General features: G+C 45.3%; 5 protein-coding genes and 1 long non-coding RNA gene across 7 annotated transcripts; 5 read left to right on the top strand and 1 right to left on the bottom strand.

The window, feature by feature from the left end:
• Window positions 1-531: 531 nt before the first annotated feature.
• prkacbb (protein kinase, cAMP-dependent, catalytic, beta b) lies at window positions 532-6,053 on the top strand. Of its 2 annotated transcripts, XM_037276993.1 has the most exons (11): window positions 532-903; window positions 2,679-2,687; window positions 3,194-3,255; window positions 3,334-3,462; window positions 3,591-3,689; window positions 3,759-3,841; window positions 3,933-4,059; window positions 4,155-4,250; window positions 4,384-4,506; window positions 4,572-4,736; window positions 4,852-6,053. In XM_037276993.1, the coding sequence occupies exons 1-11, from the start codon at window positions 858-860 to the stop codon at window positions 4,975-4,977; spliced, it is 1,065 nt and encodes a 354-aa protein (XP_037132888.1). In that variant the 5' UTR covers window positions 532-857; the 3' UTR covers window positions 4,978-6,053. The 2 variants fall into 2 exon arrangements, with proteins under 2 accessions (XP_037132888.1, XP_037132890.1); XM_037276995.1 differs by lacking the exon at window positions 2,679-2,687.
• Window positions 6,054-6,181: 128 nt separating this feature from the next.
• exosc4 (exosome component 4) lies at window positions 6,182-11,610 on the top strand. The gene is made up of 3 exons (XM_037276996.1): window positions 6,182-6,409; window positions 6,755-6,961; window positions 11,120-11,610. The coding sequence occupies exons 1-3, from the start codon at window positions 6,239-6,241 to the stop codon at window positions 11,477-11,479; spliced, it is 738 nt and encodes a 245-aa protein (XP_037132891.1). The 5' UTR covers window positions 6,182-6,238; the 3' UTR covers window positions 11,480-11,610.
• A 173-nt stretch (window positions 11,611-11,783) lies between these two features.
• Window positions 11,784-16,137, top strand: gpaa1 (glycosylphosphatidylinositol anchor attachment 1). The gene is made up of 13 exons (XM_037276071.1): window positions 11,784-11,891; window positions 12,128-12,219; window positions 12,744-12,923; window positions 12,990-13,101; window positions 13,166-13,313; window positions 13,393-13,494; window positions 13,561-13,757; window positions 13,828-14,024; window positions 14,182-14,335; window positions 14,416-14,484; window positions 14,571-14,764; window positions 14,828-14,998; window positions 15,068-16,137. Exons 2-13 carry the CDS (start codon window positions 12,146-12,148, stop codon window positions 15,309-15,311), a joined length of 1,842 nt encoding a protein of 613 aa, XP_037131966.1. The 5' UTR covers window positions 11,784-11,891; window positions 12,128-12,145; the 3' UTR covers window positions 15,312-16,137.
• Window positions 15,964-18,871, bottom strand: LOC119137071 (ranBP-type and C3HC4-type zinc finger-containing protein 1-like). The gene is made up of 8 exons (XM_037276072.1): window positions 18,575-18,871; window positions 18,008-18,179; window positions 17,859-17,939; window positions 17,646-17,787; window positions 17,451-17,541; window positions 17,097-17,382; window positions 16,801-16,883; window positions 15,964-16,690 (listed from the first exon to the last, which is right to left on the bottom strand). The coding sequence occupies exons 1-8, from the start codon at window positions 18,842-18,844 to the stop codon at window positions 16,544-16,546; spliced, it is 1,272 nt and encodes a 423-aa protein (XP_037131967.1). The 5' UTR covers window positions 18,845-18,871; the 3' UTR covers window positions 15,964-16,543.
• Window positions 17,688-18,744, top strand: LOC119137072. Its single transcript, XR_005100855.1, has 3 exons — window positions 17,688-17,806; window positions 17,924-18,227; window positions 18,605-18,744. It is a non-coding gene; the product is annotated as an uncharacterized LOC119137072 (long non-coding RNA).
• Window positions 18,872-24,415: 5,544 nt separating the features above from the next.
• On the top strand, window positions 24,416-27,291 carry LOC119137234 (alanine aminotransferase 1-like). Its single transcript, XM_037276391.1, has 11 exons — window positions 24,416-24,574; window positions 24,645-24,734; window positions 24,796-24,904; window positions 25,030-25,160; window positions 25,248-25,491; window positions 25,571-25,650; window positions 25,781-25,917; window positions 25,987-26,161; window positions 26,248-26,403; window positions 26,536-26,648; window positions 26,934-27,291. Exons 1-11 carry the CDS (start codon window positions 24,479-24,481, stop codon window positions 27,022-27,024), a joined length of 1,422 nt encoding a protein of 473 aa, XP_037132286.1. The 5' UTR covers window positions 24,416-24,478; the 3' UTR covers window positions 27,025-27,291.
• The last annotated feature ends 22 nt before the right edge of the window (window positions 27,292-27,313 follow it).

Below are 27,313 nucleotides of genomic sequence, written 5' to 3'. Positions count from 1 at the left end.
TTTATTGAACCGCAGCTAATGACAGCCAGTGACAATATCAGGGTGGTTAACAGATAAAGAATAAACGGGCTTTGCATCACAACTTTTGTGACGGAGATCTGCCGCCCTCTGTTGCAAAAGCGTAGAATTACAACTCATAGTCGTTGCTCAAATTTGAGCAAAAGGGCACCGTGGGAACCTCCAGTCCTACCATCCATCCAAAAATATTAGTGATGGCAAAGAAAAGTGTTGATAACCAGAGAGTAGGGCTTAAAATTGCAGGTGTCATTTGCATAGACACAATTATTTTATTAGGCGGATGCTCACATCAATACTCAAATTAGTAGAATATGGAGGGCATTTTTAAAGCTGCACGCACATTCTGCTGGTGTCAAACGTCGTTAAAAAGTTAGTGTGTCTCTTTTTAATAAAACGTGTTTATCAAATAAATCATCAGGAAGCCTGTAGCGTTTGTGACAGTTTACAGAATCTTGGGAAGGAAGGGGGGGGGGTGTGAGTGCCCGGCTCGGTGAGTGGCGGGCGGGCGGTGAGCACCAGCAGTGACCGTGAGCTTCATGTCAGCCACACATTAGCCAACGAGCCGCAGCGGGAACCTTCCACGGGGGTTGGGGGGGAAGAAGGACGCCGGGGCCACGGATGAAGAGTGACGGGCGCTGCTGCTGCTCGGGGACTCTTTTCATTTTCCGCCCGAAGTCGGAGCAAATTCAATGCACATGAAATCAGTTTTTTTCCAAACCTATTTTTAAACGCAATTAGCGACTGCTGCAGGGAAGCTAGCTAGCCAGCTAGCTAGCTAACTGACCCGCCGCCATCTCCCCCTCTCTCCGTCGGGAGTGACCGGCTGTGTGTCTTCCGCCATGGGTAACGCTGCCACCGCCAAGAAGGGCAACGAGCTAGAGAGCGGTGAGTCTGCCGTGTGTCCGCCTTCGAGTGTCTTTCGTGCATTGTTTCGTCCGTTAAATCACGAACCTGAAATGTCGAGCCTAGCCTAGCCTGCTAGCGCCACTTTAACTGCCCTGTTATGGGCAAGAAAGGGAAGTCCATATGTCACCCGTCACTTTTGATGAAAGGATATTTTCGCTCGTGTGTTTTTAAAGCTTTTGTTTCTATTTGTGTGCTTATGTTGATTTTGTTGCGCGAACCTATCAAGTCGCAAGATAACAACCAAGTGAACAACAAGGGCTTCATTAGTAGCTCCCCGTGAAGCAAGCGAAGAAAAAACAATGAAGCAAGCGAAGAAAACAATCATGACAAAAACAATGACGCCAGATGTCAATGCATTATTTGTACGTGACATTTTGCGTTGGATGAAACCCGGCCCCTGTCATTTCAACGCTCATTGATGGCGTGAGCAATTCGGGGCCTGTCTTTTTCAGTATGTGTGTGTTGTCACGTCCTATTGGCATTTCACACATGCGTCACTCCATCGTCTCTGTGTTGTATATAGATTGGAAGAGCAGAAGAAATCGGGAAACCCCCAGCTCTCAATCGCTCACAAATGCCGCCAAATAGCTATCAACTTGAAGGCTGGGTTTTGGTGGCTCTGCCCCTGGGGGCTCCACTACCACATTTTTATTCCGGGCTACATAAACAAAGCTCCCAGTGACCAAATATGGCCAAGAAATAACAAATGTGTCCTCTCTTTGCATATATAAAAGTAGTGCTGCAGAAAGTGTGTCACCGCCATTCGAGCATCAACATGTGGCAGGCACAGAAGTGGTCGTTGACCGGGGAGCAAGCTCGTCATCAGACCTTCGTCAGAGGATAAGGAGCATTACCAGCTTTGAAAGCTTTGACGTAACTCGGCCTAGGTGGTCGCTGGGGACGTGCTTGTACTCACGTGATCTACATTAACTCGCTCCATCGGCATCTAATCCCAACACGCTTGTGTAAATTAAATGCTTTTGTGTCTGAGCTGAGACGAATCTTCCGAGCATCGTGATAGCTATTGTAGTTCACGTTGCCAGTATGGAAGCTAGCTCCTGCTCGGTGGTTTAAAGCCTTTTTAAGCTGAAACGATTGGCGCCGCGATGAGATCAACCCGGTTACCTACATTGCTGAATACACACAAGATTACCTTGTGTTTATAGTCTGCCTACGTAGCTTGAACACATGACATACTCACGGCAGATTACAACCTTGACATCATTCGTCATCCAGTTACCGGCTGAAGACGGGTTCTGTACAACTTGATCGGATCATGAGTTCATATATTATGCTTTGAAGAACCGGTCGTCTTCTCATATTGAAGGCGGAGATCAATTTAAAAGTGTCCTTTGCAACTCGAGTTTAATTGATAATTAAGGACGGACAAAAAAAAAAAAGAGAGCGGTCACATTATTTTCTTTCAAAGGCTGATTTGTCTAAAATTTCACAAATAATTCCAGAGAGAAAAATGGTGTTCTCTTAAGCACAGTACAAAATGTCATTTTAATACTTTGAAGTTTTGAGGGGGTTTTTTTTCTCCTTATCTTTTCCTTTCAGTCTTCTTTAATATGTCTCCTGCATAGTGTCAACTTTTATTTCCATTGTTGCTGTCACCACACAGTGTATGTTTCCTGTCTACATAAACTCTTGTCTTCTCTCTCTCTCTGTCTCTTCTGTATCATTCCATCCATGTGGTGGTGGGTGATTGTTCCTGTGGGGTGGAAAAAAAAAACACCCTTGGTGATCAATAGACACGTTTGGTATGCACGAAAAAAAAAGATAAGCCTGCAAATTTTGGCCACGGGCTTCATTGTGCAAAACTTGCTCGACGTGCTTGCTGTTATTGTGTGCTTTGATAATCAGTGTGTGATTTTTTTTTTTTTTTTTTTGTGATTGTCGCTCACATTCTCTCCATCTGGATATCGACTGTGTTTGCCATACTTGGGTTTGTCTTTGCTTACAATTCTGTCTTTACTAGCCTTCCCCTAAAAAAAAAAAAGGACTGTGGCTCTTCCCCTTTGAATGTTACTCTTCCCTTGACTTGAGGCTACTAAATAACAGAAAATGGCCTTATTTGTCCAGCATGTATCACCTGTCTGGTTTTGAACCTTGTGTTTGTGTCAAGTCATTCATATCCAGATGAGAGTTGCCCTTGCAACTTGAATTTGCTGTGCCCCTCCGATGCCTCTCCTTTACACATTTCGGTTTTCACGCCTGCAATTTCAGATGAAAAGTTCTAATTGTGTTTTTTCCCCCCCCTCTATAGTTAAAGAGTTCCTAGCCAAAGCCAAAGAAGATTTCTTGCGGAAATGGGAATGCCCACCACAGGTCCGGAAGCCATTTAGAGCAAAAGAAATCAATCAATGGGTTCCATCAACATGCTAACACGCTGTCCACTTCCTGCAGAGCACGACGTGCCTAGATGACTTTGAGAGATTAAAGACTCTGGGGACCGGCTCGTTCGGGAGGGTCATGCTGGTGAAGCACAAAGGAACGGAGCAGTACTTTGCCATGAAAATACTGGACAAGCAGAAGGTCGGTTCAGAACCATCAAAACGCAACTTTTTGCCCTTAACTGTGTTCTCATCTATGTGCTGCTGTACCTAATATTTTGGCTGGAGTGCACAGGTATGCATTGTATGACTTTTTTTTTTTTGCATCAGGTGGTGAAACTTAAACAAATAGAACACACGTTGAACGAGAAGAGGATATTACAAGCCGTTAGCTTCCCCTTTCTGGTCAGACTCGAGTACGCCTTTAAGGTAAGACGATGGTGTGGGTTTCACTCGTTTCGCTTTTAGTATGTGAGATGCCAAAGTGATGTTTTCTAGGACAACTCCAATTTGTACATGGTGATGGAGTATGTTCCTGGAGGCGAGATGTTCTCACACTTGCGACGGATTGGGAGGTTCAGGTGAGGGCCCTCGGGAATGTACACAAGTCAAGTTTGCTTTGTTTTTGACCGGTGGTTGAGCAGGCATTGAACCCACCTCCTTCCTCTCTAGTGAGCCGCACGCGCGCTTCTATGCCGCCCAGATCGTGCTGACCTTTGAGTACCTCCATTCGCTAGATCTCATCTACAGAGATCTGAAACCTGAGAACCTTCTCATCGACCACCATGGCTACATTCAGGTGAGCCGCGTGTCCGCCAATGTCAGCTGTGGCTGCAATGTCCTCAAGTGCCTGCTGCGTTTACTTTTTTTCTTTTTTTTTTTCCTTCCCCCAAGGTGACGGACTTCGGCTTTGCCAAGCGAGTTAAAGGCAGAACTTGGACGTTGTGTGGAACACCTGAGTACCTGGCCCCAGAAATCATTCTTAGCAAAGTATGCCACTTGAGCAAATTCATTGAACTCTCGGGTCTTCATTTGAACTGTCCATTTTTTAGCGCTTGTTTTCACTCTTCTGATCAACTTTGAGTCATTTTTTTACTTTTATCCCTTGCTCTGCTTCTTTCAGGGCTACAACAAAGCTGTGGACTGGTGGGCCCTCGGAGTCCTCATCTATGAAATGGCGGCCGGCTACCCGCCGTTCTTTGCCGACCAGCCCATTCAGATCTACGAGAAGATCGTCTCCGGAAAAGTAGGAGCACGCCTCGCCATGTGTGTGGTTTTGACAAGCGTAGCAACTTTGTCCCGTCTTCTCAGGTGCGCTTCCCCTCCCACTTCAGCTCGGACTTGAAAGATCTGCTTCGAAACCTGCTGCAAGTGGACCTGACCAAGCGCTTCGGCAACCTGAAAAATGGCGTCAACGACATCAAGGGACACAAGTGGTTCGCTACCACGGACTGGATCGCCATCTACGAGAGGAAGGCGAGACTGTTTTCTGACATTATGGCAGATTATATTGGAATATAGTTCAGCCACCACTTGGTTCAGGGTGGAATGAAAGAATGTTGTCAACAATGTTGTCGGTTTGTTGTGTCAGGTGGAGGCCCCGTTCATCCCAAAGTGCAGAGGCCCCGGGGACACCAGCAACTTCGACGACTACGACGAGGAGGAGATCCGCGTTTCCGTCACGGAAAAATGCGTGAAGGAGTTTGCCGATTTTTAGGGACGGGACGGATCGGGGACGTGCGACAACGGAATACGTCAGGGAGATAAAGGGATCTTTGCACTCTTCCGAGGACTTGGAATTGAATCAGAGACCACGTTTCCTCGCCCCGTCCTATTCTTCCCACTTGTACGACACACAGCTCGATGAGGTCGCCATGATCTTTTGGTGCCGATAACCTCTCACTGTCACCTACACCCTGCGTATTAAAGCAGACACGCCACCTTTTCATTCTTTCTTTTTTTAAATACACTTTTTGTTTTGTACTTTGGAAAGGAGGTAGTTGTCTTCACTCCCTTTTTAAATGGACAGAAAATAAGGTGACACAAGGGATTGACTCGTGTTGTGTTCATGGCCCGGCATGGAGAAGGTAGCATTTGTCATTTGTCCTGTTTTGTGAGAAGCAATGTTTTTAACCGGGCGAAGGAACAGAATTTCTTCTCCTTTGCTTTTTGCCTTGAAAAAGTGAGAGGAAAAACATCATCCGACCCCCGGCGCTGAGAATAAGAAACCTCGTTACATTACTACACGTGTTATTTGTTACTCTGGTTTGTCTACGATTTTAGTCATGTTTTTATTTCTGATTCCCTCCATAGATTTAAGGTCTGCTTACAAAAGACCCGTTGTTACAATACATGACAGATCTATACATTGAAAGAGTGAAAAAGAAATCCTCTTGGGATTTTTCAAACATTTTGTTTAAAGGTTGAGGTCAATATCAATAGTATTGAAGCGCTGCGCCTCATTTTGGTGAAAGAAGTACAGACTATCAATTGATTTTGACTGAACAGAACATGAAAATGCAGCTGTATTTGTTACCACACGTGAAGGATTGTTTGAGTTTTATTTTTTTTCAAGAATGTGGATTGCAAACTTATTTGGTGGGCATATTTGAATGCTTGGATTTAAAGGTACTGTTTTCCTCACCCAATACACTGGCTTAATGAAGAACTGCTCCTTTGTATCACATGTAACCCTGTTCTTGTTCAGCTCATTACATCATACGTATATGCATTGATTCATATATTTTTATTTATACACATTAGAGATGCTATTAAATTTTATTTTTAAAAGTGCTAATGTGCGAAAGTATTCTTACTTCGAATATTAACAGCATAATCAAGTCATGGTTTCGTATTAAAAGTACAATGAAACTGTCTACTCTGACTCTCCGTAGCGGTTTCCGCGAAAGGCATTGTGGGTAACGTAGTACTTCAGCAGGCACATGTCTTCTCCGCTCGCTATCTGATCCAGTGGCATCATGGCGGGTTTGGAGCTGCTTTCTGACCAAGGCTATCGTCTGGATGGACGCAAAGCCACCGAGCTTCGCAAGGTTCAAGCCCGCATGGGAGTGTTCGCTCAGGCTGACGGCTCAGCGTATTTGGAGCAGGGAAACACCAAAGCCTTAGCGGTTGTGTACGGTCCACACGAAGTAAGTAGCATCGCAAGTTAGCCCAATGCTATGAAAATAACTAAATTTGCCATGCATTTGTTTCTTGAGAATTGTCGAATGTATTCATAGATAAAACTCATGCAATTAACCACCTAATCATTTGCCGTGAAAATCAAAATCATACTACTGTGTATAAGTTTATATAACACTATTAGGGATTGTGCCTAATATTTATTAGCAGTAAAGCAGACTTTGACTTTTTTTTGACTTTGTGATTTGCTTATACTAAATAATACAAAAAAATGCCTGAGTAAAAAAAAAAAAAAAGAAGCAATCTTTATTTTGGAAGTATATTAAATATACTGCATCTTTCTCACCCATCAGATGCGAGGCTCCCGTAGTCGAACCCTTCACGACCGGGCTGTCATCAACTGCCAGTACAGCATGGCCACTTTCAGCATGTCAGAGAGGAAGAGGAGGCCACACGGCGACCGCAAGTCCACCGAGATGAGCCTCCACCTCAAGCAGACCTTTGAGGCCGCAGTGATGACGCAACTCTATCCACGGTCTCAGATTGACATTTACGTGAAGGTTAATATCCCCCTGTGGGATGTTTTGTATTTAAAAGGAGACCGACAGTATTCCATTATCATGCATGATCATTAGGGGTGTAAATCGCGGGTTTTGTAACGATACGATATCATATCGATACAAAGAGCCACGATACGATATTTGCCGATATCATGAAGCCTGCTGTGATTCATTCACGATACATCACGATATAGAGCTCTACGATCGATATAGAACAATATCCTGATTTATAACAATTCATACGCAAAATCAACAAGGTACTGCAAACTCTTTATTTAGGAAATTACAAAGTGCTTCCAAACGAATGACTTGAAGCCCAAAGGGGAGCGAATTTCCTCGTCTTCTTGGACAGACACTAGCCATAGCACCAGCCCAGGAGCCGCGTAGTTGTCGGCTCCCCTTTCACGTGCCTGCTCTGCTCACAACACGCCGCGCACTGCTCCCGGAAAGAGGAAGCAAGCAACAATGAACTGGATTTCAAAATAAAGTCGCGGCTAATGTCCGAGGTCAAAAACGGGCGATATAGATCGATGTTTACGTTTAGCATCGATGCCAACAAATCGTAGAGCATTATATCGATTAATCGATATGTATCGATGAATCGTTACACCCCTAGTTTCAAACTACTTTTAGGGTTTCTAAGAATAGGGTTTCTAACTAGGCTTTCAAAACTAGGGTTAGGGTTTCCGACCAGGGTTTCCAAGGAGTTTTGCCATTGCTAATTAGGGTTTCAAACTAGGGTTAGGGTTTCCGACTAGGGTTTTAAACCAAGGTTAGGGTTACAAACTAGGTTTTAAAGCTAGGCTTAAGGTTTCCAACGAGGCTTTCAAACTACTTTTAGGGTTTCTAAGATTAGGGTTTCTAACTAGGCTTTCAAAACTAGGGTTAGGGTTTTTGACTAGGGTTTCCAAAGTTAGGGTTAGGATTAGGGTTGGGGTTAGGGTTTCTAACTAGGCTTTCAAAACTAGGGTTAGGGTTAGACTTAGAGTTAGGGTTAGAGTTAAGGTTAGGGTTAGAGTTAGGGTTAGGGTTAGGGTTACTAACTAGGCTTTCAAAACTAGAGTTAGGGTTAGGGTTTCTAACTAGGCTTTCAAAACTAGGGTTAGGGTTTCCGACTAGAGTTTCCAAGGAGTTTGCCATCGCTAATTAGGGTTTCAAACTAGGCTCGGGGTTTCCGAGTAGGGTTTTAAACCAAAGTTAGGGTTTCAAACTAGGTTTTAAAGCTAGGGTTAGGGTTTCCAACGAGGGTTTCAAACTACTTTTAGGGTTTCTAAGATTGGGGTTTCTAACTAGGCTTTCAAAACTAGGGTTAGGGTTTTCGACTAGGGTTTCCAAAATTAGGATTAGGGTTGGGGTTAGGGTTTCTAACTAGGCTTTCAAAACTAGGGTTAGGGTTAGGGTTACTAACTAGGCTTTCAAAACTAGAGTTAGGGTTAGGGTTTCTAACTAGGCTTTCAAAACTAGGGTTAGGGTTTCCGACTAGGGTTTCCAAGGAGTTTTGCCATCGCTAATTAGGGTTTCAAACTAGGCTCAGGGTTTCCGACTAGGGTTTTAAACCAAGGTTAGGGTTTCAAACTAGGTTTTAAAGCTAGGGTTAGGGTTTCCAACGAGGGTTTCAAACTACTTTTAGGGTTTCTAAGATTGGGGTTTCTAACTAGGCTTTCAAAACTAGGGTTAGGGTTTTCGACTAGGGTTTCCAAAGTTAGGGTTAGGGTTGGGGTTAGGGTTTCTAACTAGGCTTTCAAAACTAGGGTTAGGGTTAGGGTTACTAACTAGGCTTTCAAAACTAGAGTTAGGGTTAGGGTTTCTAACTAGGCTTTCAAAACTAGGGTTAGGGTTTCCGACTAGGGTTTCCAAGGAGTTTTGCCATCGCTAATTAGGGTTTCAAACTAGGCTCAGGGTTTCCGACTAGGGTTTTAAACCAAGGTTAGGGTTTCAAACTAGGTTTTAAAGCTAGGGTTAGGGTTTCCAACGAGGGTTTCAAACTACTTTTAGGGTTTCTAAGATTGGGGTTTCTAACTAGGCTTTCAAAACTAGGGTTAGGGTTTTCGACTAGGGTTTCCAAAGTTAGGGTTAGGGTTAGGATTAGGGTTGGGGTTAGGGTTTCTAACTAGGCTTTCAAAACTAGGGTTAGGGTTACTAACTAGGCTTTCAAAACTAGAGTTAGGGTTAGGGTTTCTAACTAGGCTTTCAAAACTAGGGTTAGGGTTTCCGACTAGGGTTTCCAAGGAGTTTTGCCATCGCTAATTAGGGTTTCAAACTAGGCTCAGGGTTTCCGACTAGGGTTTTAAACCAAGGTTAGGGTTTCAAACTAGGTTTTAAAGCTAGGGTTAGGGTTTCCAACGAGGGTTTCAAACTACTTTTAGGGTTTCTAAGATTGGGGTTTCTAACTAGGCTTTCAAAACTAGGGTTAGGGTTTTCGACTAGGGTTTCCAAAGTTAGGGTTAGGGTTAGGATTAGGGTTGGGGTTAGGGTTTCTAACTAGGCTTTCAAAACTAGGGTTAGGGTTACTAACTAGGCTTTCAAAACTAGAGTTAGGGTTAGGGTTTCTAACTAGGCTTTCAAAACTAGGGTTAGGGTTTCCGACTAGGGTTTCCAAGGAGTTTTGCCATCGCTAATTAGGGTTTCAAACTAGGCTCAGGGTTTCCGACTCGGGTTTTAAACCAAGGTTAGGGTTTCAAACTAGGTTTTAAAGCTAGGGTTAGGGTTTCCAACGAGGGTTTCAAACTACTTTTAGGGTTTCTAAGATTAGGATTTCTAACTAGGCTTTCAGAACGAGGGTTAGGGTTTCCGACCAGGGTTTCCAAGGAGTTTTGCCATTGCTATTTAGGGTTTCAAACTAGGGTTAGGGTTTCCGACTAGGGTTTTAAACAAAGGTTAGGGTTACAAACTAGGTTTTAATGCTAGGGTTAGGGTTTCCAACGAGGGTTTCAAACTACTTTTATGGTTTCTAAGATCAGGGTTTCTAACTAGGCTTTCAAAACTAGGGTTAGGGTTTCCGACCAGGGTTTCCAAGGAGTTTTGCCATCGCTAATTAAAGTTTCAAACAAGGGGTAGGGTTTCCGACTAGGGTTTTAAACCAAACTTAGGGTTACAAACTAGGTTTTAAAGCTGTTAGGGTTTCCAACGAGGGTTTCAAACTACTTTTAGGGTTTCTAAGATTAGGGTTTCTAACTAGGCTTTCAAAACTAGGGTTGGGGTTTCCGACCAAGGTTTCCAAGGAGTTTTGCCATTGCTAATTAGGGTTTCAAGCTAGGGTTAGGGTTTCCGACTAGGGTTTTAAATCAAGGTTAGGGTTACAAACTAGGGGTGTAAATCGCGGGTTTTGTAACGATACGATATCATATCGATACAAAGAACACGATACGATATTCGCCGATATCTTAAAGCCTGCTGTGATTCATTCACGATACATCACGATATAGTGCTCTACGATCGATATAGAACAATATCCTGATTTATAACAATTCATACGCAAAATCAACAACGTACTGCAAACTCTTTATTTAGGAAATTACAAAGTGCTTCCAAACGAATGACTTGAAGCCCAAAGGGGAGCGAATTTCCTCGTCTTCTTGGACACTAGCCATAGCACCAGCCCAGGAGCCGCGTAGTTGTCGCCTCCCCTTCCACGTGCCTGCTCTGCTCACAACTCAACACGCCGCGCACTGCTCCCGGAAAGAGGAAGCAAGCAACAATGAACTGGATTTCAAAATAAAGTCGTGTATAATGTCCGAGGTCAAAAACGGGCGATATAGATCGATGTTTACGTTTAGCATCGATGCCAACAAATCGTAGAGCATTATATCGATTAATCGATGTGTATCGATGAATCGTTACACCCCTAATTTCAAGATTCAAGAGTTTTTATTCGCCATGTTTGAGCGTGCCAAACAAGGAATTTGACTTCGGTAAAACACACCCTCTGTTCAACATATAGGTGACTAACAACACTCAGGACATGTGAATAATGGCAAAAACAGTGTAGACAAATTCAAAAGGTGTGAAGAGCAGGATGTTATTGCACAGTAATGCCTCTGAGACTCTATGAGTGGTGTGAGTTCATCAGAGCAACAGCCTGGGGGAAGAAGCTGTCTCGGTGTCTGCTGGTTTTGGCCTAATGGTCTAATGATCATAGACCTTGTTGTTTTTCAACAGATCCTCCAATCAGATGGAGGCAACTACAGCGTGTGCGTAAACGCTGCCACCCTAGCTGTGATCGATGCCGGCATACCCATGTTGGACTATGTGTGCGCCTCCACTGTGGGCTTCGTGGACGAAACGCCACTGGCCGACCTATGCTACGCTGAAGAGAGTGGCGGCGTGAGCTCCTTGGCACTAGCGCTGCTGCCTCGCAGCGGACAGATCGCGCTTCTGCAAATGGACGCCAGGCTACACCAGGACCATCTGGAGCCCATGATGGATGCCGCCATGACGGCCTGCAAAGGTGTGAGTAAGGTCCTGGACCAGGTGGTGCGTCAACACCTCCAAGAGGCCTCGCTGGCCACTGGAGACTGATTGGTTATTTTATTTTCATTTCCTGGACTCAAACAAGTCAAGAATCTTTTTCACATTTTTGTTTTCCACCAAATACCATTGTACATTATTTTGTATATGTAAGAAATAATAAATACGTGTTCTTTCTGTAATGTGCAAGTTTTATTTATTTATTTATTTAGCTTTATGTGAAGCACTTTATTACAGCTCCAGTTGTTGTCAAATCAGCTTTATATAATTGTAAGAAGAAGCGGCCGACAATAGATGGATGGCTGGATAAAGGAACTTTTCATTCGTTTTGGTGGTCCTCTAATACCGGAAGTACGTCCTGTATTTCGCTCTTCCGGGTGGAAACAACGCAAATTCCAAACGGGAGTAGAAGCAAACGCTCCCTCCTTCGGCTCTTCTGGCCGGCGTTCACATTTGGAGAAGGGTAATTATTTTACACTCCATAAAACACGATAATATACAATAATCAATTTATGATAGTTTTGTGTTAGTGCTTAAAAAACTATATCGTCGCTGTGTTAGCTAGTTAGCCGGGTGCATGAAAATTGCCAGTGCGAGCAGGTGTCGCGAGAACGAAAACCGTACCAAACAGTGTGTATTTAACATTTATTTATCTGTCTATGTATTTGAATACGCCAGTAATTTATATGTTTGCTGTAGGAATCATTCCAGAGCACCATGGGTCTTCTGTCTGATCCCACCAGAAGAAAGGCAATGGTCAGAGTACTGACTCGCCTCAATGCTCCAATCTGGTGTGTTCATTTTGCGCTCACATTCATGTTCATAAGATTTTTTTAAAAGAAGCTTTTATTTGTAATATTTCCAATATCCTTAACAGCAAAGGCAATACACAACGGGAGTGGTTATATAACATAAAGGCATGTTGCATTTCAAAGCACTACTTCAATGCTCACAGAGAGCTTTGAACAGAGACGAACTAGTTCACAAAACCAGGGACAGTAGTAGGTCTTAATGTCAAGAACCAAAAGTATGGCCCAGAAATCTTGGCGAGGAGCATTTTGGTAAGACCAGTCTCAGAGATCATAATTCCTATTGTCCATTTGTAAGAGGAATGGCTGTGTTCTTTTGAATGTCTCCTGCGAAAATTCATCACAGTTAGATCACATTTGATAGCACAAAATGCATTTTGAGCTATATCACAAGATACCAGACAAGACGTTAGAACGAGCAAGAATGTAAATTGAGAAACTAGTTTAATTGGCGGAAGATATCATGATCCTGTCTTGAACCTCTCATTCCTCTTCCGCCCCTCCAGTCTTCTGTGCTACATGGTAGGCATGGCCTGCTTCATGGGTTTGGCCTTCGAGCCGTTCAACCTGCGCACGTACATGTCCGAGAACGCCATGGGTTCCACCATGGTGGAAGAGCGCTTCCAAGCCGGAGAGAGGGCCATTGTAACGGCCAGGGAGTTTGGGGTGGAAAAAGAGGAAGCCGGGTAAGACTGACAACGTTCGGATGGATGGCAAACGGTTCTGTTGGAAGAGAATTATTTTGGATGCAGAGGGATGCCGGTGAACTGGCTGGTGAAAGCCATGCGAGATCGAGGCCTGGAGGTGTACACACAGACCTTCTCCCACACACTGCCCTTCCCGGATGAAAACAAAGAGAGATTCGTAAGTCGACTCTTGTCACACATTTTCGGACTCAAACGTCATTTCTCCCTTGTTTTCTGTCAAGATGGTGAAAGGTACAAACGTGTACGGCATCCTCCGCGCCCCTCGAGCTCCAAGGACCGAAGCGCTGATTCTGACCGCTCAGTGCGGTCTAGAAGATGACAACAACCAAGCTGTGGGGCTGCTGCTGGTTTTGGCGCAGTACTTCAGAAGTAAGTTTGACATAAGAGTGGACATGATGCAACAATAGAAAGTGAAAATAAATGTTTCATCTTGTTTTCCCGTTCATAGGTCAGGTGTACTGGGCCAAGGACATCATCTTCCTCGTCAATGAACACGATCTGATCGGCATCCAGGCCTGGCTGGAGGGATACCACCATACCAACATCTCAGGTGACCCGCCCCTCCTCGTGTACGTCCTGGGACAATCAGGCGTCATCGACGTCTTCCTCTGCGTAGGAATGAACTGGTCGCCTATCCAAGGCCGCGCTGGTTCCATCCAGGCGGCGCTGTCCTTGGAACTCAGTAGCAACGTGGTGACCAGCCTGGACATCGTGCTGGAGGGGCTCAACGGGCAGCTGCCCAACCTGGACCTCATGAACCTCTTCTATGCTTTCTGCCATAAGTTTGATGTCCTGTGCACAATCCAGGGCAAGGTAGAAAACGGGCAAAACCAAAACACATGCCTGTTGTAATGTGCGTTCATCCTAAAATGTTGCACCACAGCTGCAGCGGAACGACTGGGAAAGCCTCTCCGGCTACACCCATGCCGTGCAGACCATGATGCTGATGATGGTCAAGCAGGCCAGTGGGCATCCTTGGGGCGACCACGGGCTCTTCCTGCGCTACAACGTGGAGGCGGCCACCATCAAAGGCATCAACAGCTACCGTCAGTACAAGACTTCTGTCAACTCCGTCGGCAGGTTGGTGTTAGCGTTCCATCTTAACTCTTTGTCAAGCGGCATCGACGGGAGTCCTAACGAGGAGCGACGTCAATTGCCCTCAACTCCAATTTTTAAAAACTGTAAACACAGAAACGTGAATGTTTTGATTCCTTTGTATGTGTGTGTGTACTTTTAGGCTCCTGGAGGCAATGTACCGCAAGCTGAACAACCTCCTGGAGCGCCTGCACCAGGCCTATTTCTTCTACCTTTTGCCCTCTCTGTCCCACTTTGTTCCCATCAGTTACTACATGACGGCCTTCGGCCTTGTCGCCATCAGCCTGCCGCTGCGCGTATCCTTACTTTCAGCCTGGTGAAAACAAAAGAAGCAGAACTCTTCATGTGTTCAATATTATTCTTGACCAAAACAAAGGCTTTGGACCTGTGGGTTGAACTCTCAGTGTCTCCAGCGACAGAAGACGGCGTCGCCAATGTGGAGCAGGTTGCTATCGCTTTGCGCAAGACGACATTTGCCACTCGACGTACGTCTGTGCTAATCCACGCCCCGCCCCGCCTCTCTCAAAACAGTCCAGTCCTCTCGTGCTGTCTGTGCTGACCCCTCTGGTGATCAGCCACTTGACCGGAGCGGCCCTCTACACGCTGCCCGTCCGCTTCCAGGAAATGGCGGTGGAGCACTTCCCGGTGTCCGAGACGGAGGCCGTGGTGCTGACGGTCATCGCGGTGTACACGGCCGGCATGGCTCTGCCTCACAACACGCACAGGTAACATGTGATTTGTGGGTCTTAAAAATGAAATATAAAGTTCAACAATATCATGCGTGACAGATTTGTGTCTGGCGAGGGGACGGAGCAGGGCTGGAGGGTTCTAAAGCTAGTGACCATGTTGTACTTGGCCGTGCTGCTGGGCTGCACCGCCCTGCTCAACTTCTCACTGGGCTTCATCCTCGCCCTCACGCTGGTGCCCGTGGCCGCCAGCATCACGCCACACATGCCCAAGTATGAACAGTACACATCAAGCATCGACCTCCTCCTTCAGACTGACCGACCGCTTGTCGCTTCCGTCAGGTTCCCGACGGCCTTGGTCATGGTGATCCTCAGCCCGGCCTGCACGCTGCTTTTCTCCGTCTTTGCCTTCTATGAGCTACAGGAGATGCCGATGGGCTTCCAGGACTGCTGGCTGCAGTTCCTGTCTGTTATCTCGCAGGGCATCCTGGACCACACGCTGTACGGCTCGATGGTCTTCCCGCTACTGACGCTGATGGTGTATCCCTGCTGGCTGGTTCTCTGGAATATCCTTTTCTGGAAGTAGTCCACCTATAAGCCTTCGACTCAACAAAAGTGATCTCAGGTACTTTGTCCACCAAGGATTGGCAGGTATTCCATGAGAAGAATGACTGTACATTAATGACTGTACATTTGTTTGACACGACTTATATTAGGGAGGGGTATCAATTGAGAGATTTTTTTTGTCTTGAAGAAATAGAGGCAAAATTGAGTGCACTACTTGGCTGCAACCAGATTCAGTCCCAACAACTAGGTTTGCCGTTTGAAGAACTCTTTAAGGGGAAGCTATCCAAGTGGAAATAACTGATTGCCTGTTTATTTTCCCATTGTCAATTAAGGCAATGTATTTAAATGCTCGCCCCTAATTTGTATTGTCGTTTCCACGTTAATGAAGTAATGCTCAACACTATTTATGCAAAAAGAAAATATTTGAATATTACGTATGTTGTTTTATTAGCATTTGAGAAAGGACAAAAGTACATTGTGGAGCTGTGAGCTTGTTTTTATACTTGTTTTAAAACGTTCTGCGTCTTGCTTTTGAAATGAAACTGCTGGTGCCCTGTTGTTTTCAAGGTTCTAAAACAGTGATGTTGACCTAATGATTGATTTCGCTCCATTTTCTCAAGACAACCACGTGATATGGTAATTGTTTATTGATCTGTCATTTGCATTTTTTATTTTTTAAACCCAGTCATATGTACTGATATCATTCCGTTGCTGTTACACCTTGAAGAGGGAATCTAATGTGAAGTCAAATCAAAGCTCCTAAAATGTACACCGATTAAAAATAGTTGAAAAGAAAAACATGTCCATCAAAGTCGATTTGTAAAGAGTAAAAGCACTTGTAACCACCCTGTAAACAAACTGTCATCTCCAACGCCAACTTCACAGTTTTAGCCTAACAGAGACCCCGACGTTCTCCCGCACCTGCCGGCACCGCCTCCCCTTCAATAAATATAAGGGCACCATTTTTTTCTTAAAATTTAAATTAAAAAAGAAAAAACGAGGTGCGGCTAAACTTGAAGGGTTTTGTCCGTGAACAATGGCCAAACTCTCCTTTCCGGCGTCATGCTACAGTGCTTCAAACGTCTCCAGCAGCCAATCGGCTGCCAGGAGTTTCAGTGCACTTGACAATCATTGCGGTGTATGTAGACAACATGTATGGCAACACTGGCATAGCATTGTGTTTGTGTGTGTGTGCGCACGCGTGCATGTGTGTGTGAGGTGTACGAGAGAGGAGATGGCGGCAAAGGGTGGTCAGCTGCTGCTCGAGGCCAGCTCGCCGCGCGCTGCCTGCTGGAGGACGTTGGTGGCGTGTGCGTCGGGTTTGGCTGTAGCGCAGATCTCGCAGCCCGGACGAGAAGGCTTGTTGATGAAAGTGCATGAGGGACACGCCCACTCCGTCTACAGGAAGCAGGAGATATTGGCCAAACTTTACAATATTGCTCCCTTTAAAGTATTTGTGGCAAAATAGTTTAGGTTGTAAATTGACCCTGTTTAAAATGCTGAGTTACCTGTGGTCTAGTAGGTTTGTTGCTCAAATGCAGATTCTCCATGTCAAGAACAACCTGTAGGTCCGCTGGTTTATCGCCACCACCTGTGATTTAACAAAATACTCATCAAAGCAATCATATTTGGTAACTTTTCCTTCTAATGTACAAGCAACAACATGAAGTGCTAATATCAAAGCTCACCAAAATAACTGGCTGCTCTGAATTTTACATTTTGAAATGCCAGAAAGTTCTTGAACGCCTTTGAAAGGTTGTATTGAGAATCGTCCTACCAGTGGAGGAACCGTGTATAGACGTACCCTGGCCGGTGTGGGGTAACCGCGGTGGCAATGTGCTGTAGCCTCGGCGGTCTTGTGACGCGGGGCCGTTGCCGGGCAGAAGGGCCGGGGCGGACAGGGCGCCCTCCAGATCCTGCTGGAACAGCTGTCGCGTGATGCGAGCCTGGCGCGCCGAGATCAAGTAGAGATACGCCGTGTCGCCGTCGCGCTGCACGCCGTAGGACGCCAGTGAGCGGGGGTCTGTGCATAGACACTGACCCATCACCCAGCGCTGCACGCGTGGGTGGAAGCCGTACTCGGCAAACACCTGAGGGAGGTAACGGATGTTACTCGGTGATGCGAATGGAGGTGTTTTGTTCCAAGTTGAGTTGTAACCTGTTGTTTGAGTGCAGCCACCGTCATGTAGGGGAAGACTTTGACTGTGAAGCAACAGGAAGACGAAACGTCCTCCACCACCACGGACAAGCTGTCAGACAACAATTTGTTGACATGGAGCCATTGAATTAGAAAGACAAGGAACTTTCACATAATCAGGTACAAGCACACGACAGAAACTTGCTGTTCTAGTACCTGATCTCCCCACTAGCGTAGTTCTTCTCCGCCGGCTGGATGCTCAGAGCCGCTTTGTGCCGGGCCAGCGCCGACGCGTGGTGGGCAGCAGCCTGTGCGTCGCCGGCCTCCACCGCCTTGACGAGCTCCAAGCAAAGCTCCTCTGAAGCAAATTATAAGAAGTGAGTATATGCATCAAGGAGTTCAAGTTAGCGGATAAGCGGTGACACCCACCGACAAGCGGAAGCGACGGTTCCGTAGCGGCGACGGCCTCTATTTGCTTGCCGCTTGTTTCATAGGTGGCCATGTTTGCAACTGCAGACAAAAGAAGTCACAAGTGCACGTCGATGTACATGAACATCACAGAGAAAGAGAAAACGGACCCCGTTGGGCCTCTCGCAGCGACGACATGACCACGGTGGCCCACTCCTCTGCCTCGCGATCACAGCGGAAGGAAAAGCGGATAAAGTCGTGAGGCGGCGCCGTCAGACGCATCTCATGGCAGCGCGCCGACTTCACCTCGTAGTGCACCGAGCGCAGGTCGAACTCTACCAACTGGACGGGAAGAAAAAGTGTGTTAGTGTGTTCTCCTGCCCTCTACAGGTGAGTAAGTACACCCAGTCATAACTGTAGGAGAAATACTCTGTTAACAGCTCTTATATGACGTTCATTAAATGTAAATAGTTAGCCACAGTTGACTGTCAGACTACACGAGAATAATAATAAATGTGGTCATTTTGGACCGTCACCAATTTAGAAAAACGGCGCAGCGCAATGATCACCCTTAGTTGTAGCCTGTTTTCAAATTTGGCTAGTTTACACATTGGTATTATTAATAACTGTTACGCAAATGTTCATACTAATTTAATAGGTTTTCTTGAAAACGTAATCAAAATATAGATCAAAAGTTACGTTCGGCAGGCTGCTGGTGTTTAATGATGAAGTCTCACCACGTTGCGGTTCCCGCTGGTGTCCCGCAGGGCCAATCGAAACTCTCCGGCCCGGCTCGGATCCATGCTGAGCTGGAGTCGCAGAGCCTCGCTGTCTGCTCCGGGCAGGCACAAGGGACGAATACCGGAATGGGACACCGACACGCGGACGGACATTAAGACTGTGCTACAGCAAGCCGAAGAGGGAGCGAGGCCGACGTCGAAGGCTCCGGACTGGGAAGAACCGAGCAGCGAGACCTGCGGAGCCCAGCCGCCCGAACTGAGCGCCATGTCGCCCCGCGGACGTGTGGGGCTTCGGAAGCCCCACCGAATGAGCGTCAGCAACGACTGTACGGCTTAGAAGGTCCACGGATGGGTGGTAAAATCGCGTGTGCTTGCGGGCCGGTCGAATTTGTCCGCCTGCCAGGCTAAGTGTTCCATTTCGACCCAAAGCAAGCCAGCCGCCAGATACGGGAAGAAGAGACGAAATAGTGTTGGCTCGTGAGTGACCGATTCGTTCAAAAGAACGAATCTATTCAGTGAACGAGAGTTCATATGACTTCAACCAGTAGGTGTCGGTATTGCGCATTGAAGCTGGTGCCACCTCGCCGTAAAACAAAACGAAGAAGAAAATGACGTAACTTTAACGTGTATGCATATATACGCCTAAATATTGTTATCCAATATACCTACTGCAATTTCAGATGGCTGGTTTGAAATTTACTGTTATTTTAATAAACGTTTATGTTAAAACTTGTCTGGTGTTTTATTCCTTGTTTTTATATTCGCCAATTAAAACATAAAAATCAGACATATGTAACTGTTTTATATGACAATATGTATGTGTTTTACGTTGTTATGAGTTGGAATAACAAATGTCGGCATAACGGATTTTTTTTCAACCTTTTATTCAAACACAAACACATTCGTATAATAACACCAACTACAATCCAACAAATTCAAAATTAAAACATCAAATAACGTGTGTCGGCCGGCATAGCTGCCACGCTGTCTGTCACTCGTGAATATTCACGAATGAACCTGAAAATGGCGGTGTACCTAATAAAGTGTCCGTGTGACGTCACAGATCAACCAGCCAATCAGGAGGTGGGGGTGAGGGCGGGTGTGGCACTTTTCACTTACAGTTCAGCTTTGGCCATGATTTTTCCCTAATGAACTGGCCTGTTATTAGGTACACCTTAAAATGGCGGTGTACCTAATGGAGTGTCCGTGTGACGTCACGGATCAAACAGCCAATCAGAAAGTGGGGGTGAGGGCGGGTGTGGCACTTTTCACTTTCAGTTAAGCTTTGGCCATGATTTTTCCCTAATGAACTGGCCTGTTATTAGGTACACCTTAAAATGGCGGTGTACCTAATGGAGTGTCCGTGTGACGTCACGGATCAAACAGCCAATCAGAAAGTGGGGGTGAGGGCGGGTGTGGCACTTTTCACTTTCAGTTAAGCTTTGGCCATGATTTTTCCCTAATGAACTGGCCTGTTATTAGGTACACCTGAAAATGGCGGTGTACCTAATGGAGTGTCCGTGTGATTCCCTCGTTAAGTGCACCTGCGTGAAAAGTTTTAGCTCCTGCAGAACGTGAAAGTGGCTAAAACTTTTCACGCAGGTGCACTTAACGAGGGTAACTTGGAAAACATATTGGAACGCGGCCCTGAGGACTAGAGCTTGACACCTGTGACCTTTGACCATGATATTTCCCTAATAAAGTGGCCTGTTATTCGGTACACTTGAAAATGGCGGTGTACCTAATGGAGTGTCCGTGTGATTCCCTCGTTAAGTGCACCTGCGTGAAAAGTTTTAGCTCCTGCAGAACGTGAAAGTGGCTAAAACTTTTCACGCAGGTGCACTTAACGAGGGTAACTTGGAAAACATATTGGAACGCGGCCCCGAGGACTACAGCTTGACACCTGTGACCTTTGACCATGATATTTCCCTAATAAAGTGGCCTGTTATTCGGTACACTTGAAAATGGCGGTGTACCTAATGGAGTGTCCGTGTGATTCCCTCGTTAAGTGCACCTGCGTGAAAAGTTTTAGCTCCTGCAGAACGTGAAAGTGGCTAAAACTTTTCACGCAGGTGCACTTAACGAGGGTAACTTGGAAAACATATTGGAACGCGGCCCCGAGGACTACAACTTGACACCTGTGACCTTTGACCATGATATTTCCCTAATAAAGTGGCCTGTTATTCGGTACACTTGAAAATGGCGGTGTACCTAATGGAGTGTCCGTGTGATTCCCTCGTTAAGTGCACCTGCGTGAAAAGTTTTAGCTCCTGCAGAACGTGAAAGTGGCTAAAACTTTTCACGCAGGTGCACTTAACGAGGGTAACTTGGAAAACATATTGGAACGCGGCCCCGAGGACTAGAGCTTGACACCTGTGACCTTTGACCATGATATTTCCCTAATAAAGTGGCCTGTTATTCGGTACACTTGAAAATGGCGGTGTACCTAATGGAGTGTCCGTGTGATTCCCTCGTTAAGTGCACCTGCGTGAAAAGTTTTAGCTCCTTCAGAACGTGAAAGTGATCAAAAACTTTTCACGCAGGTGCGCTTAACGAGGGAATCTTGGAAAACATGTTGGAATGCGGCCCCGAGGACTAGAGCTTGACACCTGTGACCTTTGACCATGATATTTCCCTAATAAAGTGGCCTGTTATTAGGTACACTTGAAAATGGCGGTGTACCTAATGGAGCGTCCAAGTGACGTCACAGATCAAACAGCCAATCAGAAAGTGGGGGTGAGGGCGGGTGTGGCACTTTTCACTTTCCATGAAGCTTTGACCATGATTTTTCCCTAATAATGTGGCCTGTGATTAGGTACACCTGAAAATGGTGGTGTACCTAATGGAGTGTCCGAGTGACGTCACAGAACAAACAGCCAACCAAAAAGTGGGGGTGAGGGCGGGTGTGGCACTTTTCACTTTCCGTGAAGCTTTGACCATGATTTTTGATTATTTGATTTAAAAAAAAAAAAGGATTAGCGCGTGTGGAACGAATCTTTTGAGTTAACTAATTCTAAAGATTCAGTTCATTTAAAAGAACTGGAATGCACATCACAAAGACGAAACAAAACAGGAAGTAGACGGGCAATACGTCACATGTTCGTCAAACATTATGCTCCGTCAGGAAACAACGCGAGATTCTTAAACATTGGTTTTGCGTCGTTCTTCGTGTGTGAGAAGTTGTTTCCTCATTTAACACTGATTCCACTTGTTGGATGTCATTACCTGAACAAAAGATATTGGTGTTATTTGTCAAATTGATGAGTTTTAGTTCTCTAGGTTACATGCATAATACTGAAAAGAACATGCTTAGTGATCAGATTTTTCCACACAAATGAGTGATTAGGTCAAAGCGAAACGGGGAGCGTGATTACGCGTTTTCTTCCTAAAATAACATTTTTACAACACATTTTTTTTATTTGAATGCACACAAAACATCATCTCCACAAACGAGAGCGTTCGTTTTTTCAAGGTTACATGCATAATACTGAAAAGAACATGCTTAGTACTCAGATTTTTCCACACAAACAAATGATTAGGTCAAAGCGAAACGGGGAGCGTGATTACGCGTTTTCTTCCTCAAATAACATTTTTACAACACTTTTTTTTTTAAATATGAATGCACACAAAACATTATCTCCACAAACGAGAGCGTTCGTTTTTTCAAGGTTACATGCATAATACTGAAAATAACATGCTTAGTACTCAGATTTTTCCACACAAATGATTATGTAAAAGCAAAGCGGGGAGCGTGATTACGCGTTTTCTTCCTCAAATAACATTTTTACAACACTTTTTTTTTTTATATGAATGCACACAAAACATTATCTCCACAAACGAGAGCGTTCGTTTTTTTCAAGGTTACATGCATAATACTGAAAAGAACATGCTTAGTGCTAAGATTTTTCCACACAAACAAGTGATTAGGTAAAAGCGAAACGGCAGCGTGATGACACGTTTTCTTCCTCAAATAGCGTTTTTACAACACAATTTTTTTTATATATGAATGCACACAAAACATTAGCTCCACAAACGAGAGCGTTCGGTTTTTCAAAGTTACATGCATAATACTGAAAAGAACATGCTTAGTGATAAGATTTTTCCACACAAACAAGTGATTAAGTCAAAGTGAAACGGGGAGCGTGATGACCCGTTTTCTTCCTCAAATAGCATTCCGAACACATTTTAAAATGTTGCAAAGTTTCCAAACAGAGCCTGGCAGTCAGCATGGTGGCAAACAACATGTAAAGTGATCACACCTCCAAAACATACACGTGCATGTTCGAAACGAGAACCACAAAAAGCACACAAACATTGAACTAGTTCACAGTCAATCATGGATGTCGAAGTTCTGTGATTTAGTTGGGCGAAAGCGGCCAAGTGGAAGTTTCTCGCCTGGACGACGACTGTAGACCGAGACGTAGGTTGGATCAACCAATGGGCAAAATCTCTTGGTGTGGGCTTTGGCGCCAGTTGCACCACACTGCGGACACACGTAGCTGCGCAAATACGGGCACAAAATTTCTCCAGAGAGATTTTTCAGCCAGTGAGATTTGTAGATCATTTCGGTTTCTCCGTTGTGTTTACAAAAGCTGCAGCTCATGGTTCTAACACCCCGAGATGGAAGCTGGGGTGTCTGCTGACGCGCCATGTTTCTCCGCTGCGGCAGTGCACTCGTCGTTCCTCCCCAAACAGATTTAGTAAGCCGTTCAGCAAATTCAGTGAACAGATTCCGCAGGCTCTCCGGTGGCTGTTCCGTGTTCCAACAGCCAACATGATCGGCTGGAAGACTGGTCTCGCCGTCGCTTCTATCTGCGAGTGCGTTAACGAGAAGAGATCCAAAACTCCCGCCAACGCCATATTGCGAGTATGGCGCAGCGGCCTCAGAGTGAGATTGGATGGAGGTTTTCGAACTGATGACTTCTCGGACGACATCCGACAGACCTATGTAGTCTTTCCAAAGTTCAAAACATTTGTTGTTATCCTCCGTGAAGGAACGCTTCCATGCCATGGTGTTCGTTGTGGCATTTTCAACACGGTTACGACACTTAATCTTAGCGAGGTTGACCACGCGTCCTCAATTCCCCGGATGTACTGATAGCGGTAATTGTCGTAAAGAGAACAGGTGAAGGGGCTTGACGACTGCCATAAAGTGTACCATCAGATTTTTGAAGGCCATAAAAGAGAACATTTATAACGATTACGTGTGAGACGTCTTACAGGGTCCGGCAAAATTATGACACATGTTGGTTTAATAAAAAGCAAATAAATGAAAGAAACAAAAAAGTGTTTTTTATTTTCGAAAAGTACATATGCCATTTTGTTTGGTTTCGTTTTCAAATGTTATTTTGGATTTACCGCTGCCACATTTTCTGGAGTTCCGGCGGTGCGAGGCCGGCCGGTTGATTTTCGTTTCAAGGCTGATCCACTGGCTCTGAAGAAAATGAAATGAAATAAAACATAAAACTAAATGGCATTATATGTACTTTTCCAAAAAAAAAAAAAAAAAAAAAAAAGAAAAGTTGTTTCTTTAATTTATTTGCATTTTATTAAACCTACAAATGTGTCAGATCATTTTGCCGGAACCTGTATAACAACAATTCATGGTATGAGGAGTTATCGAACGCACTAGGAGGACTTAGACTCACCGCAGACATCACCTGAGAAGTTTAGAAAGGTTCAAATGAATACAAGCATAAAAAAATTTATAATGTCTAACAACTTGCTCCAATGTTGACTTATTAACCCGTTCTACTTGTGCATCATCCAATCATCTTGCGGCCTTCAATACAAACCAAAAGGCATGCCTGTTAATGAAGTACTCATTCCTTTTTCACCCATGTTTTTCTTCAACCAGGAATAATTTCGCAGACAGTTAGACGGCAGAAAGGAGTTGCTGACATGCAGGAGATGAGCTCCCGCCTGATGACCGTGAGGTCGGACAAGATGGCGGCCCTGGTGGAACGAGCGGCTCGCATCAAGGAGACGCTGGAGCAGGTAAACACGGCGATTGAAATCAACAAAATGTGTGTTTCTTTGTACTTTTCCAACCAAATGTGGCATCCAGGGAACGAAGAAGCCCTACAGGGATGTGATCGATGTCTCCTGGGGTGACCCTCACAAAGCCGGCATGAAACCTCTTACCTTTGTCAGACAGGTAACAAAGATGGATCATGATGAAAAAAAAAAGTCAGATTAATTTGAATGTGCTGGGGCAGGTAATCGCTGCTTGTCTTTACCCACAACTCCTGGATGGCGACAACCTGCCGGTGGACGTCAAACAGCGGACGCAGAAGATCCTCCGCTGCTGTGATGGCGGCAGTGTCGGTAATTAGGGAGGGAGGAACTCATCTATCGAGCCTTTATCGAGTTCTTCAATCTGTATGAATCAATTTGGGTTGCCTGATAGTTTTTAAAATTTGACTGGAAAGGAGATCTTTCTTTGTTTTCAGGCTCGTACACACTCACAGCGGGTATCCCCGAAATAGTAGAGAGCGTCGCTCAGTTCATCAGCCAACGCGACGGCGTTCCAGCAGATCCCGAAAACATTTGGATCCATCCCGGCTCCCAGACATCGCTCACGGTATTCACTCGTTTTGTTTCGATTAGACCACGCTTGTTTCAGTGTCGAACTGCGACCGGTCTTGCATGATGTTGCCCAAACGAGCAGAGCATTCTGGCGCTGATGCTGAGCCGCGAGGTGTCCACCAAGAGGGGCGTGCTTGTGCCGGTGCCGGGCCACAACACCACCCTCTTGTCCGTGATGGCCTTAGGGGGCGTGGCCGTCCCCTACTTCCTGGACGAGGAGCGCGGCTGGGAGCTGCGGGTGGACGAGCTGCAGCGAGCCTTGGTGTCCGCCCGGGGAACGTGCCGGCCTATCGCTTTGTACGTCATCAACCCGGGAAACCCCACAGGTACGTGCGTCCGAACTTCCGAAGCACAACAGGCATTTGGGTCCTTAACATTTACTTTGTCACTGCTGGTGCTCCTCAGGGCACATCCAGAGCAGGAAGTCCATGGAGGAGGTCATCAGGTTCGTGGCAGAGAACAAACTCTTCCTTCTTGCTGATGAGGTGAGGAGTTTTAAATCTGTGAAAATAACAATAATCAACACAATATTTTAATCTTCATGTATTTCTTATACGACACAACTTGATTTATATTGGTGATATGCAAATGAGTTGAGTGATGTCATCCCCACAGGTATACCAGGGCAGCGTTTACGACACCAACAGTGAGTTTGTGTCTTACAAGAAGCTCCTGCATGAGCTGGGGCCTCCTCTGTCCCACACGCTGGAGCTGGCCTCCTTCCACTCGGTATCCAAAGGCTTCCTGGGAGAGTAAGCTGTGAATCACATGGCATGAGCAAAGGCTCCCGATTGGCCCGTGTAGTCACCTTTTGCTCCTAGGTGCGGTCTTCGAGGAGGATACGTGGAGCTGCTCAACATGGAACCCACCGTCATGCCGTACGTCCAGCAGGTGTTCCAATTGTTCACCACTCCGCCCGTTGTCGGGCAAATTGCTTTGGAGCTGATGGCCAAGCCCCCTCAGCCGGGAGATCCCTCATACCTGCTTTTCACGCGTGTGAGTCCAAAATTTCACGCAAAATCATCTCGTGATATTCAGTCAGTCGCCGGAGTATGCCAGATGGATCGATCCCATTTCCGTAGGAGACGGAGCTCATGAGGAGCACGCTGGTTGACAACGTGAAGAGAGCGCAGCAGGTTCTCAAACAGCTGCCTGCAGTCAGCTGCCAGCCGATACAGGGAGGAGGTTTTGCATTCCCCAGACTGCACCTGACGCCAAAAGCCATCCGAAAAGCCAAGGTCACGTGCAGCTCATTTGTGCTGGACTTGGCTTGACTCACTGGCACAGTTTTAAAGCAAATAAGATTGACTTGTTTTAGCACAGCAGCACTGGCGTATTCCAATGGCCATTTCAACAATGTCGTGTTTCAGGAAGCCGACATGGAACCCGACATGTTTTACTGCACCAGACTGCTGGAGGACACTGGTGTGCTTCTTAGTCCGGGCTGCGTGTATGGACAAAAGGAAGGCACCTACCATATCAGGTGAGTATTTTTGCCCAGGCCATGTATAGGAAGTTTTTTTTCTTATTTAAAAAGACTAAAAAATGTTTTTTTTTAATTTCAAAACAAAATTACCATGTATGGTAAAGCATTTTTTTTTTTTTTTTTTAGCAAAAACAATCACCTGAAAAAAATGACCTTGATCTTGACCTTTAACCCCATGACCCTTAAAAATGACTATGCATAAGACCTAATGACCTAAGAAACTTAATGCTGACACTGTTCTGTTAACATTGTGATCAATGTCACTTTCATTTTCTTGCACAGATTTTCCATTTTGACTGCTGCAGACGTGATGGAGGAACTTCTGAGACGCCTCAGTGCCTTTCACTTACAGTTCATGAAGGACTTCTCATAAATACTTTTTACATTTAGCAACCTGACGACGTCTGACAAAAGTGTAGATGTCCTATTTCTATGGTCAAATAAAGTAAAAACACTTACCTGAATGACTGATAGATTAACCAATTAATAAAACAAAAACATTGTCGGGGGATTTGATTGAGTAATATGGGAAAGTTTAAACAAGTCATGGAATACAGTAAGATTAAAACAAATCAAATGTGTACACTCGCCACACTGACTATCTGCAGTGTCTGCAATAAAGCTGAAGAAAAAGCAAAAATCTCAATTTGATTCCGTTTCTT

This window comes from Syngnathus acus, chromosome 17 (genome assembly GCF_901709675.1).
Source record: "Syngnathus acus chromosome 17, fSynAcu1.2, whole genome shotgun sequence".
NCBI lineage: Eukaryota > Metazoa > Chordata > Actinopteri > Syngnathiformes > Syngnathidae > Syngnathus > Syngnathus acus.
The sequence above is the reverse complement of the archived record's forward strand: the minus strand, read 5'-3'. Positions and strand labels throughout refer to the sequence as shown.